This window comes from Microtus ochrogaster, unplaced genomic scaffold, assembly GCF_000317375.1.
Source record: "Microtus ochrogaster isolate Prairie Vole_2 unplaced genomic scaffold, MicOch1.0 UNK54, whole genome shotgun sequence".
Taxonomy (NCBI): domain Eukaryota; kingdom Metazoa; phylum Chordata; class Mammalia; order Rodentia; family Cricetidae; genus Microtus; species Microtus ochrogaster.
Genome location: NW_004949152.1, coordinates 2,206,654 through 2,221,226, shown reverse-complemented (window position 1 = coordinate 2,221,226; position 14,573 = coordinate 2,206,654). Strand labels below are relative to the sequence as shown.

General features: G+C 35.4%; 1 protein-coding gene across 10 annotated transcripts in view; it reads left to right on the top strand.

The window, feature by feature from the left end:
- Chd9 (chromodomain helicase DNA binding protein 9) overlaps window positions 1-14,573 on the top strand; it is a 234,087-nt gene that overhangs the window by 151,968 nt on the left and 67,546 nt on the right. For all 10 annotated transcript variants that reach the window (XM_026777294.1, XM_013354625.2, XM_026777295.1 and 7 more), the window contains 5 exons: window positions 536-653; window positions 4,003-4,089; window positions 5,093-5,230; window positions 7,067-7,188; window positions 10,316-10,559. In XM_026777294.1, the coding sequence (XP_026633095.1) occupies window positions 536-653; window positions 4,003-4,089; window positions 5,093-5,230; window positions 7,067-7,188; window positions 10,316-10,559 (709 nt within the window). The remainder of the gene's footprint in view (window positions 1-535; window positions 654-4,002; window positions 4,090-5,092; window positions 5,231-7,066; window positions 7,189-10,315; window positions 10,560-14,573) is intronic.

Here is a 14,573-nt window from a genome sequence, read left to right as displayed (position 1 = left end):
TGCGCCACCACTGCCTGGCAGGTTTTATTGTTTTTATATACAACAATTGATCGTAGGTTGCTGCATCAGATGTATACAATGATGATTTGACTTTAATATTTTAAGTTTCTGCATTGTTTGTAGGTGAACTAAATCAATGGAGTCAGCAGTTATAAGATAATGTATTCTTTTTGTGTAGTTTCTAGTTTATCTCCATACTTTGATTAAATTTTTCAAAGAAAATTATGTTGGTTCTAATACACATAACTTTTTGATCAATATAATAAAATAATAAGTCATGTTTCAGAAGCAGCTTCTGGTCAGGTTGTCACTGTTTCCATATGATAAACTGTGATTCCTTGACCTACAGATCCTTTAGCATTCCAGGATCGAAATGGCTGTTTTATTAGTCATATAATCTATTGAAATTGAATGAAATAAATACTTATATGTAAAATTAAAGGTAGTACATTTGTATTGGAAATTATAATAAATGTGCATATGAAGAAACAGTTTTCTCTATCATGCTAATATATTGTTTTTATAAAACTTTTAGCTCTTATCTCCACTGTGAATGGGCCACAGAACAGCAACTTTTGAAAGATAAAAGGATCCAGCAAAAAATCAAACGATTCAAACTAAGACAAGCACAGAGGGCACATTTTTTGGCAGACGTAAGGAAAAAGCTTTACCAAATTTGGTATTGTTTATCATAATTTTAAGGTTGGAGTTTCCAATGTAGTTAAGTGGTAGAATCTATATGTAGCATATTCAAAACCCTGAATTCTGGTCTCAGAACCATAAAATAAAAATACTACTTTTTTACATTTCCAGTGTTAATAATTGATTGTAAACGTTATCTACATGTGTTTTTCTCTTCCCAAAATTAGCTTTGAAACTCCTGAAATAAGAGCCATAATAAGTAGGCATAGTGGCACATGTCTTTCATCTTAGGAGGCAGGAACATCTCTGTGAGTTTGTGGCCAGCTTGGTCTCCATAGCAGTTTCAGGTTAGCCAGGGCTACCTTGTGAGTGTTGTCTTTTAAAAGATATTTAAAAAACACAATAATTCAGTGGTAGCTAATGCTTGTATTTTAAATTAGCATAATTAGCATACATTTTGTTGATTAGAGTTGAACATGGATATGTTAATATCACAAGATATTTTTCAGCGTGTTCTTCAAGTTATGAAAGTAATAATGCAGCAAGTAAGTGGGAAGCATAATTTTTATTAGATGAGACATATTACATATTTATCATGAACTTTGGTGTAAGTATATATGGCATCATTGAAAAGGTTTTTTTTTTTCTCTCTTCCAGGCCACACTGAACGGCCTGATGTCCTTCTCTAATTTTTTTTAAAATTTCTTTTATATCTTTATTTATTTTTGGTCAGATCTCACTGTTTTGCCCCAGCTGGTCTGGAGCTCACTATGTGTACACTTGGTTATGAGTAGACCAGAATGGTCATCCTGCCTCTGTGTGTACCACTACCTCTCGACTTTGTGGTTTTGTGTTTTTTTTTAAGGTTTGTTAAACTTTATGTTGAACAAAATATTTACTAAAATAGCACAACAAATTCTCACATAAATTTTAACTAAATTTTTTTATATTTACTTTAATTCTCAACATTTTTCCTATCATGCACAGGAATTTTTTCCTGACACATTTGAACAGAATAGTATTTGTTCTTTCATATAAATATAGTACAATTATTATTTTATTAATAAGCATTATTTACATGTCATTAATTTTTATACCAGTACTTTGTTTTTATTGAGCTTTACATTTTTTCCCCAATCCACTTCCTTTCTCCCCTCTCCCTTTCTACCCTCCCCATGTCCCCCACGTTCCCAATTTACTCAGAATATCTTGTCTTTCTGTCTTTCCTATGTGGACCCATGTATGTCTCTCTTAGGGTCCTCTTGGGTGTTAGCTTCCTTGGGTCTGTTGGCTGAAGTTTGGTTATCCTTTGCTTTATGTCTCATGTCTGCTTATGAGTGAGTACATATTATATTTGTCTTTCTGGGTCTAGGGTACCTCACTCATTATGGCTTTTTCTGGTTTTGTTCGTTTGTTTGAGAATTTCAAGATGTCATTATTTGTTTACCACTAATACTTCATTTGAGATTCGTTTGTTGAGAGTTCTCTGTTTAGATCTGGACCCCATATATAAATAGGATTATTTGGTATTTTGGTATTCAGTTATTTTGAGTTCTATATATATTTTGGAGATCACGTCTCTCTCAGATGTGGGGTTGGCGAAGATCTTTTCCCATTCTGTAGGCTGTCATTTTGTCTTGTTGGCTGTGTTCTTTGCTTTACAGGAGCTTTTCAGTTTCAGGAGGTTCTATTTGTTAATTGTTTTTCCCTGTGACTGTGCTACTAGAGTTATATTTAGGAAGTGGTTTCCTGTGCCAGTGTGTTCAAGAGTACTTCCCACTTTGTCTTCTATGGGGTTCAGTGTGGTTGGTTTTATGTTGAGGTTTTTGATCCATTTGAACTTGAGTTTTATACAAGGCAATAGGTATACATTTCTGTTATCTGTAGGTGCCAGACGTGCACATAGTCGTATTTCAAGCAAAACACTCAGACATACAAAAGGAAATGAATCTATAAAGGTTTAAAGTATTCATGGAAGAAGTGACGCAGTGATGATGAGATAAATCGATTTGAATTAGTTTTAAAAGGAGAGACTGTAGCTGGGCGCTAGTGGCTCACACCTTTAATCCCAGCACTTGAGAGGCAGAGGCAGGTGAATCTGAGTTTCAGGTGAGTCTGGTATACAGGGTCAGTTCCAGGACAGCCAAGGCTAAACAGAAAAACCCTGTCTCAACACGCCCCCCACCTAAAAATATGCATTCAGGTGGTGGTGCTGCATGCCTTCAATCCCAGCACTCGGAAGGCAGAGGCAGGCAGATCTCTGAGACTGAGGCCAGCCTGGTCTACAAGAGCTAGTTCCAGGACACCTAGGGCCATTACACAGAGAAACTCTGTCTCATAAAACCAAAACCAAACAAACAGAGAGACTGAGGTATATATATGTGTGTGTATATGTGTGTGTGTGTGTTGCAGTGGTAGAGTACATGTATAACATACCCAAGACTCTGAGTCTAGCATTGTATACACTACACAGAATCTATACAAAACCTGACATTAGCAAATGACGGTAATACCACTTAATTTAAGAGGATCATGCTTTTGCACTCAGTTTGGGCAATATAACAAAACCCAATTTTACGCATGCATACAAGTTCACACACACAGATAGGATGTATAAATCACCAATTTATTGATTTATTTATTTTGAATATTTTGGGACAGGGTTTCTCTTTGTAATCCTTGCTGTTCTGGAATTCTCTCATTAGACTAGGCTGGCCTCGAACTCAAGAGATTCTCCTACCTCTGCCTCTGAAGTGCTGGAATAATAGGCATGCGTACCATGACCACTACAAAATTTTCAATTTATTAGCTTCACAGGGTGAAGGAAAGAAAAACAATCTATCATCACTTCTCCATTTTGGCATCTGTGAATGTGGAGCAGAGAGAGCTGTGTTTCCACTTACCAGCTAAAGAAAATAGGATACACACAGGTTGAAGAGAATGGGTACAGCTGATTTTGAAGTAGCCACATAGATAAGTGCATATTAAGAAAAGACCCTGCATAAAGGAGAAGAGTCTGATAAAAATGACAGCTGCAGTGTGAGACAGTATGTGTCATTGGTCTTCACATCTTATTACCAAAGCAGAGTTGCAAATGAGAGTCGCAGTCTGTGTTTAGAGCTTTAAACAAACGTATCTGCTAGAGTGGGTCACTTACCTGGAATGTATTATTCTTTAGTCCCGTTACTTTGCCTGTATTATTTGCAACTTGGTGCTTTATAATTTCCTTTAGAGCTTTTCAAAATTAAATTGGAAGAATTTTGCATATTAGAAATGTAACTGCAGTTAAACAGATGTGCTTTTATTTATGTCTTTCTACCTTTTCCTCAGATATCATTAAATTTAATTTTTTAATTTTAGATGGAAGAAGAGCCCTTTAACCCAGACTACGTTGAAGTAGACAGAATATTGGAAGTTTCTTTTTGTGAAGATAAGGATACTGGTGAGGTAATTACTCAGTAAAAGTAGTTTCTAAGGGGCTGAGAGATGGCTTGGCAGTTAAAAGCACTGGTTGCTCTTCTAGAGAATCCAGTTCAATTCCTAGCACCCACATGGTCACTGTGGCTCCCACTGTCTGTAACTCCAGTTTCAGGGGATTCAACAGCCTCTTCTGGCCTCCAAGAGCACCAGGTACACACATGGTACACAGTATATGTGAAGATAAAAACAGACTTTAAAATAAATAAAAATCGGGGGGGGGGGGATGTTTCTAAGAGATATGGAGATAAGTCAAGAGCACTGGCTGCTCTTGTAGAGGACCTTGGTTCAGTTCCCAGAACCTACATGGTACAGAATTCCAGTGCCATCTTCTGGTTTCCATGGGTACAACTTGTGTACTTGGAACACATACATATGTGTAAGCAAACCTCATATACATGAAGTAAAAATAAATCTAAAAATTTTTTTCTAAGAAATACCTTAAAATTTCCAAATATTCAAGCCTAATAATATACTTGTTAAATAAAAACCTAGCGCCTAAACCACATTTTAGAGGACCCAGTTTCAGTTTCCAGCATACACATGGTGTATTACCACTGCCTAAACCCAGTGTCTGAGGCCCTGATACCTTCTTCTGATCCCTGGAGGTACCTAGCATGCACATGGTACACATACATACAGGCACCCAGACATACACATAAATTTTTTAAAAAATAATGATTACTTTGGCCAGGCAGTGGTGGTGCACTCCTTTAATCCCATCACTTGGTAGGCAGAGGCAGGTGGATCTCTGTGAGTTTGAGGTCAGCCTGGTCTACAGAGCAAGTTCCAGGTCAGCCAAAGCTACAGGCAGAGAAACCCTGTCTCAAATCAACCCCCCCCCCCCGCAACAATGGTTTCTTTGTTTTTATTGATGGACGTTAATATATATTTAAGTTGTTTTATAAACATTTTATAATTAAACTATTTACTTCTTTACAAGTGGTAAAATAAAAAACAACTTCTTTCTTAGTCTGTTATTTACTACTTGGTAAAATGGTGCTCATTGCCATATGAAGATAGCACCTGGGAATTAAAAGAAGATGTGGATCTTGCAAAAATTGAAGAGTTTGAACAACTGCAAGCTTCAAGGCCTGACACAAGACATTTGGTGAGAGCCTTTCTTGGGTGGCTTCTTAAGATCTTAGCACTTTGTATTTAGCAGGGTTAAGGTTATCTTCAGTTCTTAAGTCTGTGTGGCACATGTATTCACAACCAAAGCTTTTCTGAACCACACATACTTCTTTCTTAGATCCACAGCCCTAATTTTCAGTTAATATAGTTCTTGGTGTATAATTGATACAGTATTCTTTTAAATTGCTACATAATGTCTCATGCAACTAATTAAGCCTTTTCCATTGGTAGATAATCCTGGGTTTTGTTTTTGCTATTATAAATAATGCTTCATTGAATATTGAGTCCTTATACAGTTTTTGAGGGTTTAGAAATATAACTTATTTGAATAAATGTGCCCTTAAAATTTCAGCAAGTATCTTTTTATGAATTCCATTTCCACCAAGATATAAATTCTATTCCCACCACCTCCAGTTAAGATTCTCCCTGGCTGGGTGGTGGTGGTGCACCTCTTTAATCCCAACAGAAGCAGAAGCAGGTCTGGTTTACATAGCGAGTTCTTGACAGCCAGGGCTATACAGAGAAACCCTGTCTCCCAAAACAAAACACAACAATGCAAAAAAAAAAAAAAATCCCTACACAGTTTTCCCTGTCTCTGAATTTAAGTTTCCTACTATCTTTCTCATATCATTTATATATACTTTACTCTCAATTCCATCTCTTAATATTCTTAATTCTCCATTAAACAAAAAATTCAAATCATACCTACCTTTTCATTATTTTCTCTAAGCCAGTTATTACTCACAACTATACAATTCATATATTTGCTTACTAACTTTATTTCCTTTTAAGAACTTAGAATGGGGCTGGAGAGGTGGCTCAGAGGTTAACAGCATTGCCTGCTCTTCCAAAGGTCTTGAGTTCAGTTACCAGCAACCACATGGTGGCTCACAACCATCTGTATTGGGGTCTGGTGCCCTCTTCTGGCCTACAGGCATACACACAGACAGAATATTGTGTACATAATAAATAAATAAATATTAAAAAAAAGAACCTAGAATGTTTTCATTACATGGGCTAATTGAATTAACTGTGCTAGTTCTGTATTATAAATGGTAAAGCTGGGGCTGGCCTACTGCATAATATTGCATTATTGCTAAAGTATGCTACTACTCTGGAGCGCTGCACATTCTTCTGTCAGACTGCATTCTTCCTCGCCCTCTGCTCACACCTTGGTGTGTGAGGGGGCTTGGCAGTGAAGCACTGTGGAAGTAGTCACAGAACTGTCATAGGCCAGCTGGTTAACGTTCTGTAACTCCCACCTTCATGGTGCTTTTCTTTTCCGTGCTTAATTATACTTACTTGAGCTCAACAGTGTTGATAATATTTTTTGTTACAAAAGAAGATGTCCCTATTTTAGGTGCCTTTTTCTGTATCTACTAAAATTCTCTTTATTTCCTTTTGTTTCCTTAATGTTTGATTTAAAACTTTAAACCTACTTGGCTAGTCCTTGTAAAAACTCTAGTTTTAATGCACTGCCCTTTCTAAACTTGTCCATTTAGTGAAAATTCTGCTAAGAAAATTTAAATGTCTGTTCTTGAAGAATATTGGTGTGTAGTTCCTTTTCATGTAATGTCACCTGATTTTAGCATCAAAGCTTCAAAGAATGAATTTCAGGGTGTGCCTCACTGTTCTATTTTCTGGAAGCCTCTGAGTAGAATTAATTTGATGTCTAACTATTAGGTAATGTTTCATCATATACTGTATGCTTTGGCTTCTAGGTTCTTTTAAAAGCAAGGTTTCTTGCCATGAGTAAGTTGTGTGGAAGATAAACATCTGAAATGCATCATTCATTTTATTTTTGTTCACAAAGGATCGTCCTCCCTCTAATATTTGGAAGAAAATAGATCAATCCAGGGACTATAAAAATGGTAATCAACTCAGGGAATATCAACTAGAAGGACTCAACTGGCTTTTGTTCAATTGGTATAATAGGTATGTAGTATATCGTAAGAAGATTTTAGTATATTCCTTTTTTTGTATATGCCAAAATGTGTTAATTAAAATAAGTACTTATGTTGCTGTGCTGTGTTTTTGCTGGAAAGTCTTTATTATTTAATAATGAAGATATCTCAGAAAAATAATGTAAATTATGATTTTGAATGCCAGTCTTAATGTTGTTTCCTTTAAGTATATACACCCACATGTTTGTGGATTAAAAGTTAAATTTGAAATAATTTTACAATAGTCTCAAACTATTCATTATTTTAGCTTTTCAACATACAATTTATGTCAGTGATTGTATCTGTAGAGTGAACTGTATGTTAAGATATTAGAATTATATAGAGTGCTAATATTTAATTTAAACCTCAAATGACATAGACTGTAAGCACATAAAATTATGTGGACATAAAATTATGGGAACATACCAGTGAATGTCCCTTTGTTATTATTGTTCATGTTCTGAGTTGTTCAAAATGCTTTATAAAACAAATCTCAAGTAATTTTTTGAGGTAAGAAGATAATTCCAAAGGAATTACAATATAATACAATAAATGAGAATGAAGTGTTACGTATAGTACTGTGTGCAGACTATCATTGAAGTTTCTGCTACTAGACATGATAGCAACAATTTAATGATTCTTGTTTGGAAATGCATTTTCCCTGTTTTAATTCTCCCCTCTTTCTTTGGAGTTGTTTCACTATTTATGTAGAGTTACGTGGTTCAGTTAGGTGGCATGAGAATTACCTACTTGCCCATGCAGTGTTCTCTTTTCTGATTTATGCTTTCTAAATATTAATCATTATTTCCTTCAAGAGAGGCTTCCAGGTCAAATAATACTGCATTTTTAAAATTTTCCTCACTCATTAGTACCCCTTTGCACTTTTTACATTGCCCGGTTTAACCTTTGACCTTTTCCCTCTACCCTTCCATTTTCTGTTCTGGTCACTCTCTGCATGTGACTGCTTCATAAAGAAACCAGAGACAGTAGGCTTTGAATTCTCAATTTCTTGCCCATTTTCATGTGCAGTCCTTCCAGCACTCTCTAAGTGTAGCCATTCATAGCTCTAACCTCATGTGTCACAAGCACGATTAATCACGCTACCTCAACTCTTCAGGCTGTCTTGTGTCCAGTCTTCAGTAAGCTCTCACTGTGTAGACTGTGCTAGCCTCAAACTCATGATAGTCCTGTATTAGTCTCATTGGGATTACAGGCATGTATCTCTCTGTTTCTGTTTTTCTCTGAAATTTCTCATTTCCTAATTAATAGAATATTCTTAGCCTTCAGTTCATGTCTCCTGTGTTAAGTATATACAAGTTGCCATTTCTTCCATTAAATTTTCTTCCCATTTTTTCCCCACCTTCTACAGTGTGACTCCAAGATCTTTAGCATCTCTGTGATAATTTCAACACTTTGCTAAACAGGGTTCTCTTCTATGTTTTATCTGTTGATCCCCCCCAACACCATGCCCTAGATTTAATCTTTAATTAATTTTTCAGATTCCTTATTTTTTTCTCCCTTAACCATCTCAACAGACACACTACACACTCCCCTTTTAGACTAGCCAATATTTTAATGACTCCATAACTTTATCTCTAAGGCCTTGAGCTATGATTCCATATTTTTTGACTTTAACTGTCTGAATATGATTCAGCAGTTTCACTACGTATATAATAGATTCAAAATTAATCTTTTTTATTTTCTATATATCAAATTTGTTCTTTTCCAATTTTTCTATATGGTTAATATAGCGCAATTGATTGACTTACCTAAATTCAAGTCTGGTAGTTACCTCATACATGTAGTTGGTGGATAGGGCCAAGCCATCATAGCTTTGGCATGTTCTGCCTTAACTACTTAACTACAAAGTCCCTGTGCCTGAACTTTCTTCCCTGTATCTTGCCAAGTAGGCCCAAACGTCTAGTACTTTACTATCTGCCATTGCACTGGAATAGAACTTACAATACAAACTTAATGTTGTTGTATTTTTAAAAGATTGTTAGTGCCTACCTTTGCATAATAAAATGATGTCTAATATTGTCTATGCTTGGATCTGACTTATCTCACGAATCTCTCCTCCCTTCTCCTTTCCCTTGTTGTTCATATTAAGCAACTTTTGGTTCCCTGGTTGAACTTTTTTTTTTTTTTAACTTTTGACCCTTTGTTTTGATCTTTGAAAATTTTTATTAAAAATGACCTGGAAGCCGGGCGGTGGTGGCGCACGCCTTTAATCCCAGCACTTGGGAGGCAGAGGCAGGTGGATCTCTGTGAGTTAGAGACCAGCCTGGTCTACAAGAACTAGTTCCAGGACAGGCTCCAAAAAAACCTCTGTTAAACCCCTTCTGCAAAAAAAAAAAAAAAAAAAAAAAAAAAAAAAAAAAAAAAAAAAAAAAGACCTGAAGCTTTCCCCTTTGCTCTAGCCAGATTATTATTTATTGTCATATCCCTCTGATTTTCTGTAAGAACATTTACTATTTATACTCGTCACTGGCCACAGAGGAAAACTGTCTGTGGAATTTATTTTAGAAGTTGCACCCTTTTTGATCTTATTCCATACACACTGAATCAGAATGTATAGAGAAAAGACCTGGTTACCTGTTTGTTTGTTTGCTTGTTTTTGAAGCTCTGTAGGCTCTTTTAACGCGAAGCCACTGATGAAAGCCAGTGCTAAGTTTATTCTTCTACAGTAGCAGCTTGCATGGCTACTTATTTATGTATATTGCTTGTCTGCTTCTCTAATAGATACAAGCCCCTAGAAGGCAGAGAACATGTTCTCTTTCTTTTCTGTCCCATCTTCTCATACTTCCCTGAGATAGCAACAGGTGTTTAATAAATACTTCCTAAATATTTGATATGCCTTGCTCTTGTCTTCTCACTCTTAAAATCAAACACTACTGGGCAATATCTTTATTTGAAGCTCTAAAAATCTTTTAATGTTCCCTTATAGGATTATAATAAAATTGTAATCTTTACTCTGCATTAGCAACTTTTTTATGTTTTTATAAATGAAAGTATTTTCATTGTTTTCTTACTTCTTTTTAAATGTTTATCTTTAAAAACAATAGTATTTAGAAAAGCCCAGTGTGTGTATGCATGGGTAATACATTTATTTATTTCAGACGAAACTGCATTTTAGCAGATGAAATGGGTCTTGGCAAAACCATTCAGTCAATTACATTCCTCTACGAAATCCTTCTGACTGGTATAAAAGGACCTTTCCTGATTATCGCACCACTTTCTACGATTGCAAACTGGGAAAGAGAATTCCGTACGTGGACTGATATCAATGTTGTGGTTTATCACGGGAGCTTGATTAGCAGACAGATGATACAGCAATATGAGATGTACTTCAGGGATTCACAGGTGTGTTATTATTGGTTTTGTTTATTTTTTGAAAGACCACAGCTGAATAAGATAATATCACATGTTAACAGTTTATAAAGATAATATTACATGTTAACAATTTATAATTTGCTGTAGATTTTAATCTCATACTTTTATGTTAAGCTCATTCATATTGATATTGTGATAAATTTCGTTGCTTAAAAGCAATGACTAAAGTCAGTTTACTGTTTCTAGTTCACTGTAGCATAGTATTGATTTATACAAATGTATAAATTGATTATTGCCTATAATTTTTAACTACAATAATTTAATTTTCTAACTCTATTTAAATATGTTATTTTTTGATAGAACTGTCTTTGATCACCCTCTTGTTCCTCAACTACCCTTTCTTTAAATGCTTACTTTTTGGTGATTATGATGACATTAAATTCATATTGATGTGAGACTAAGGTTCTTTTTCATGTTCAATATATTTATATTTTAGAGTTGTTTACTTTAGTTTGTAGCCTGACAGGGGACTCTCCACAGTAAAGCACCTGTCTAGCTTTTATGATTCCTTCTGATTGCCTAGTGTGTATGATTCCCTCTGATCACAAGAGACAGAGACAAAAAAACCTGGAAGACATAGAATTCCACGTTGTGCTCTTGAATGTTAATATGAATTTTTCTGAATTCATTCAGAAATAAAAAGAAATCAATAAACTCAATTGAGACCGAATATACTTTCAATTAGAACAAGTGTGACTGGCTACCTAAGTAGCTTATAAATATATTTCTTTCATTCATTGCTTTGTTCTAAAGTAATTACTATGCAGTATGACCATATGATGATAGTAGAAGTTAAAGCAAGATAATGTGCACAACCTGTTTTTGCTTCCAATTATAACTGATTTTCTGTTATTTCCTGCTGAAAATGAGTGACATAGACAGATTTGTTTGCATAACATCACTTTCCCTCCTGCTTACAGAGTTGAAACTATTTCATGTGTGTGAAATTGAGCACAAATACAATCATTTATTTCTCAGCCATGTCAAAAACTACCTCCTTTGCACTTTTACAGTATGGATTCTAGTTTGATTCCCTTACATAATATATTATCCCTTATCAAACAAATGCAGTATTATAAAGCTCTTCAACGTAATAAAAATAATTATATACCTTTTAAATTAATTATTATTACTTTTTGAGATATGATAATTTTTTGAGTCTTGCTGTATGGCCAGGTTGTCCTTAAACTCATGGGACTCTTTTCACATTAGCTTCCAATCCAAGTCCTGGGATTCCAGGCATCTGCTCTCATACCTGCCTTCTGAATTCACTTTTAAGAAAACAACTAAAATTGTGTCACATTAAGTGGTTTTGGGTTGGTTTGTTTTTTTTTTTGTCTAAGCTGTACCTTTAATACAGATATCAAAGTTTAGTATATAGTCCAAAGCCAAGAGATTCTTGATGTATTATAAACTGAATGCTATATGTCAAACATTATATTTTATGATTAATGTTAAAGTTTTCAAAATATTAGCTGAAGAGACTTTTAATTTCAAAATGACTTATATTGAACTATAAAGTATAGCATATAAAGTATATCTGTACTATAAAGTAATACAGATACAACTCTTAGAGTTAAGTCTCTTGAATATATTTTAATAAATTAGTTGAATATTTCTTTTTGTTTTTAATTTTTTTTTGGTTTTTCGAGACAGGGTTTCGCTGTGGCTTTGCTGTTTTTAATTTTTTGAATGACTTAAAAACTATAGTACTTGCAAAGACTTGTTAAATATTTTACTTGGGAAAGAGTAACATAAGGAAATAATACCTGTAAACAACTATTTCTGTGTGCCAAGTGATTTTTGAAACAATTTGCATATATTCTTTTACTTAATCTTTATAATTGTAACCTTGTAACAGATTTTATTAGCTTCTTATTGAATGAAATGAGTCATAAAGGAATTATGTGGATTATAATAAAAGAACATAGCAAAACTGTTATTAATCAGACCCAAGAGCCCTGGTTATAATATATATCCTGTTTTCATAGCCTGGTAAATGCCATGAGTTTGTACTTTGTACCTGTGGTAGAAATACTCTACTGGAGCTGTGGTCTAATGTAGTAGTGGACAGTATAAAAGACCAGCATGAGATAAACTGCAAACAAACCAATTCTTAACTTTTCCTTCTTTTAATGCCTATGCGTTTGTGTCTGACTTTCTCTTAGGATTATTAGGTTCTTAGACTTGGTGCTATTTTATAGCACGCTAGATAACATCTCCACTTGCATATAACTTATGCATATTTCAAACTTACCATGTACAAAAACACAATCATTAGCTTCCCTATGCTAGTGAACAGCTCTACAATCCAGCTGTTCAAGCCAAAGCTTTAGATCAGTGGTTCTCAACCTTTCTAATGCTGCGACCCTTTAATATAGTTCCTCATATTCTGGTGAACCTAAAATTATTTTGCTGATACTTCATAACTTAATTATGCTACTCTTATGAATTATAAAGTAAACATATGATATGCAGGCTATCTGATATGTAACCCCCATGGGGTAGTTGCCCAGAGGTTGAGAACCACTGCTCTAGAGTAAAGTTTTGAGTTTTCTCCATGTCTCATTCCACACTTGTAACTTAAGAAGATTCGTCAGACCTGGCCACTTCTAACAACACTTGTTTGAATGGTCCCTGTGACCCTGCCCTTGGCATCTCCAGACCATTTCACTTCTGCAGCCACAAACTCCTGTTCTCATCAAATCTGCTTCTCCTTGTGAATAAGGCCTTCTTGTCAGTTTCCAGATGCTTCGGCCTCTGCCATTCGCCCTCACTTTCCTTCACGGCTTTCAGCAACCCTGTCCTTCTTGCTGTCACCTGAATATTTCCATGGATACTTTAGGCCCTTTGTGCTGGCTACTTTTACCAGGGATTCATTGTCTGCCAGATTTCTAGATATCAACACAGGTCTTGGCTTATGTATCATCTCTCAGTTACCATGTGTAAGGTTGCAGTGATCATACTCTTATTCCATTGTTATTCCTTGTTGTATGTCACAATGCTTACTGCTTTTCTTACTAGGAGTGTCCTATATTAGAACCATGTAGGTTCCACTTGGATAATACTTTATTTTACTTACCTTATATCTCCAGAAATTAGAACAAGATAATAAATATTCTCTGAATAAATTATTTAAATGGCTATTATGGTATTCATTATTTGCTTGGCTTTGTAAATGTGACTTCATAGGTGTAAACTAAACTTTAGGACTGAAATCTCCTTGGCCAGATTTTATAATGCTCAGTTTTTAAGTTGAATTAGTCTCTCCTCACCCCTCCTTACCCCTGAGACAGTCTTACTATGGAGCCCTGGGATTATCTGAGACTCATGTAGACCAGGCTGGCTTCTAACCCACAGAAGATAGCTTGTCTCTATCTTCTCCATGCTGGGACTGAAGATGTATGCCACCACACGTGGCCTCAAATTCTTTTTTAGTTTGTTTGTTTGGTTGTTTTATTTTGTCTTTCCAGACTGGATTTCTTTGTGTAGCCCTGGCTGTCCTTGAACTCACTCTAAACCTGGGTGTCGTCCACTCAGAGATCTGCCTGCCTGTGCCTTCTGAGTGCAGAGATCAAAGACATGCACCATCACAACCCAGCTTTTGGCCTCAGTTCTTTTCTTGAGACATTTTATTGGAATATACTTATTTGTATATATGTTTAAATAATACACATATGTAGGCATGTTGTGTGTATGTAATAGGTCTTTCTTTGGACTGCCATCTCTCAAATAACGACCTGAAGACTTACTATTAATTATGAAAGCTTGGCCTTGGCTTAGGCTTGTTCCCAATTAGCTCTTATAACTTAAATTAACCCATTTATATTAATCTGTGTTCTGGCACATGACTCATTACCTCTCCTCCATACTGTACACCTGACTTCCTCCATGCATGTCTCGCTCGCAAATCTCAGCCTCTCTGATTCTTCCCCTGAGTTCCTCTCTCTCTCTCTCTCTCTCTCTCTCTCTCTCTCTCTCTCT